Here is a 1,864-nt window from a genome sequence, read left to right as displayed (position 1 = left end):
CAATGTTGAGGGGGCTTTGATAGAATCATGAGACATGGTGATTACATGCATTACTTATTTGTCAAACCATTTTTTTTTTTGCCAGCAGTCACTTTAGAAGTCAGCAACAGCTTGTGAATTCCAAAGGGCCACATACTGAAAACCTCACCATCAATCCTTTGCTCGCACAAAGACACCTCACACAGTACCCGATCAGCACAATTATGATGAGGGTTAGCATACCTCACAAATATCGGATCAACGCAATTATGACAAGGGCTAGTATTACAATCAAAAGAACCATCAAGATGAGGGACATAATTGAACGCCCATTGCTTGTCTTCTGCCCCAGTACGCCTAGCCTCCTCTGCATAGCGTTCAATTGTGTATTTGTTTTGTCTGTGTCGTCATCTAAATTATCCAAAAGCTTTGTGTGCAAATCCAGCATTTCATTTACAGCCAAGGCAATGTTTTTTGTGCTTGTCACTGTCTCTTCATGACTCAAAAGGTCATCATCTTTCTCCCGCATGATCTGTCAGACTGTCATTGAAGCCAAGCAATTCCATAGTTATCTAAGCCTGTTGTTCTATTGTTCTCTTTAGGTTCCCTTCTCCCAACCTGACCCAATAGATTAATCCTGTTAGAAGCTTGGGAGGAATTTAGGCTGTTTGACATCTGATTCATCCTAGAATGAAGACTCTGAAATCTGTCTTGTTGTTTGCTTAATTCCTTTTCATTCAAAGATTTGGTGAGAGAAGGATTGCTCAAGAGGTACTGAAGGCTGTCAAGGTGGGTACCAAGCGTGGTGATATTCCATCTGCAGTCAAGACACAACAAGCAATCATATACGATCAAAGTGCCATTGAGCACATGGACAACTTTAAGGGATCCATTAGTAAGTGAGGCAATTTTGGATTCACAGACAACCACAACACAAAGTTTCAAAAGAACAAACATGCAATATCACTAAGAGATGACTGAGTGAGCATAGGAGGTCAAAGAGAGCAATGTATTACTAGCTTGTGGCAAAAACGAGACGGGAATTGTTAGCAGCACGGGACCCACTTCCAACGGGGGCTACGGAGTTGCGCTCTGCAATCCAGGCTGCTATATCCTCTGCAAGCCAGACTGCATCTTCTAACTCTTGGATCCATGAATCATTCAGTGCCATCATATATGACCCTACAATGACGTGCAAAGGAAGAGCGGTCCCAAGCCAGCTGAAAACATGGTGTGCCCATCCGCTCAAGCACAGCCTGTTGCACGCAATTCCAACCATGGCAAGCCTCTGCCTGCTCCTGACCATCCCATGCCGCAACTGCAGATGGGACTCCCGGCATCCCTACAGCCAACCCGATCAAATCGGTTGCAGTTGAAGTTAACACCGCCATTATGGAAGCATTTATTGCTCCATTAGAAGCCTTTGCTCAGCAATTGACCATGTTGTCTTCCCTGCCGCCTCAGAAGACGATGATGATTCGGCGACAACCCTATAGACGGAAGCCACCAACTGATGTGAACTTCAGTTCCCACCGCCACTGTTGAAACCATTCAGCCACCCAACGCCATTGCCACCCCTGCTGCATGGATGATGGAAACAATTTATTTGGTTGAATCTCTATGTAAGTTAGCTCAAAAAAATGTTTATGATAGGACGAAATTTTGGGGCACCTGATAGACAAATGCGTGACTTTCAAAAGATGAAGTCGCTTATTCGTGTAGTGCCTCATTTCAAGCAAAACTAGAAGATGTCATGGTGGAATGCGTTTTTTTGTTGCGCAAAAAAATTTAGTTAGCATGTCGTGAAAGTCAATGATGGATTTGGCCCAGAGTCCACACGCTTTGTCTACATTTTTCTTTATCCTTTTGTGCATGACAACATTGT

General features: G+C 43.8%; 1 protein-coding gene across 1 annotated transcript; it reads right to left on the bottom strand.

The window, feature by feature from the left end:
* Nucleotides 1-223: 223 nt before the first annotated feature.
* LOC147459591 (syntaxin-52-like) lies at nt 224-1,370 on the bottom strand. The gene is made up of 4 exons (XM_086511616.1): nt 1,208-1,370; nt 1,041-1,161; nt 598-796; nt 224-511 (listed from the first exon to the last, which is right to left on the bottom strand). The coding sequence occupies exons 1-4, from the start codon at nt 1,368-1,370 to the stop codon at nt 224-226; spliced, it is 771 nt and encodes a 256-aa protein (XP_086367742.1).
* Nucleotides 1,371-1,864: the final 494 nt, after the last annotated feature.

This window comes from Adiantum capillus-veneris, chromosome 4 (assembly GCF_014529385.1).
Source record: "Adiantum capillus-veneris isolate H3 chromosome 4, ASM1452938v2, whole genome shotgun sequence".
Taxonomy (NCBI): domain Eukaryota; kingdom Viridiplantae; phylum Streptophyta; class Polypodiopsida; order Polypodiales; family Pteridaceae; genus Adiantum; species Adiantum capillus-veneris.
Note: the sequence above shows the minus strand (reverse complement) of the source record. Positions and strands in the feature narration are given on the sequence as shown.

Coding starts and splice junctions, on each gene's coding strand:
- LOC147459591 (XM_086511616.1), bottom strand. CDS start 1,370: ATGGCGGTGTTAACTTCAACTGCAACCGATTTGATCGGGTTGGCTGTA. Junction 1,162..1,207: donor TGAGCGGATGGGCACACCAT/GTTTTCAGCTGG, acceptor ACGTCATTGTAG/GGTCATATATGATGGCACTG. Junction 512..597: donor GGATTAATCTATTGGGTCAG/GTTGGGAGAAGG, acceptor ACAGTCTGACAG/ATCATGCGGGAGAAAGATGA.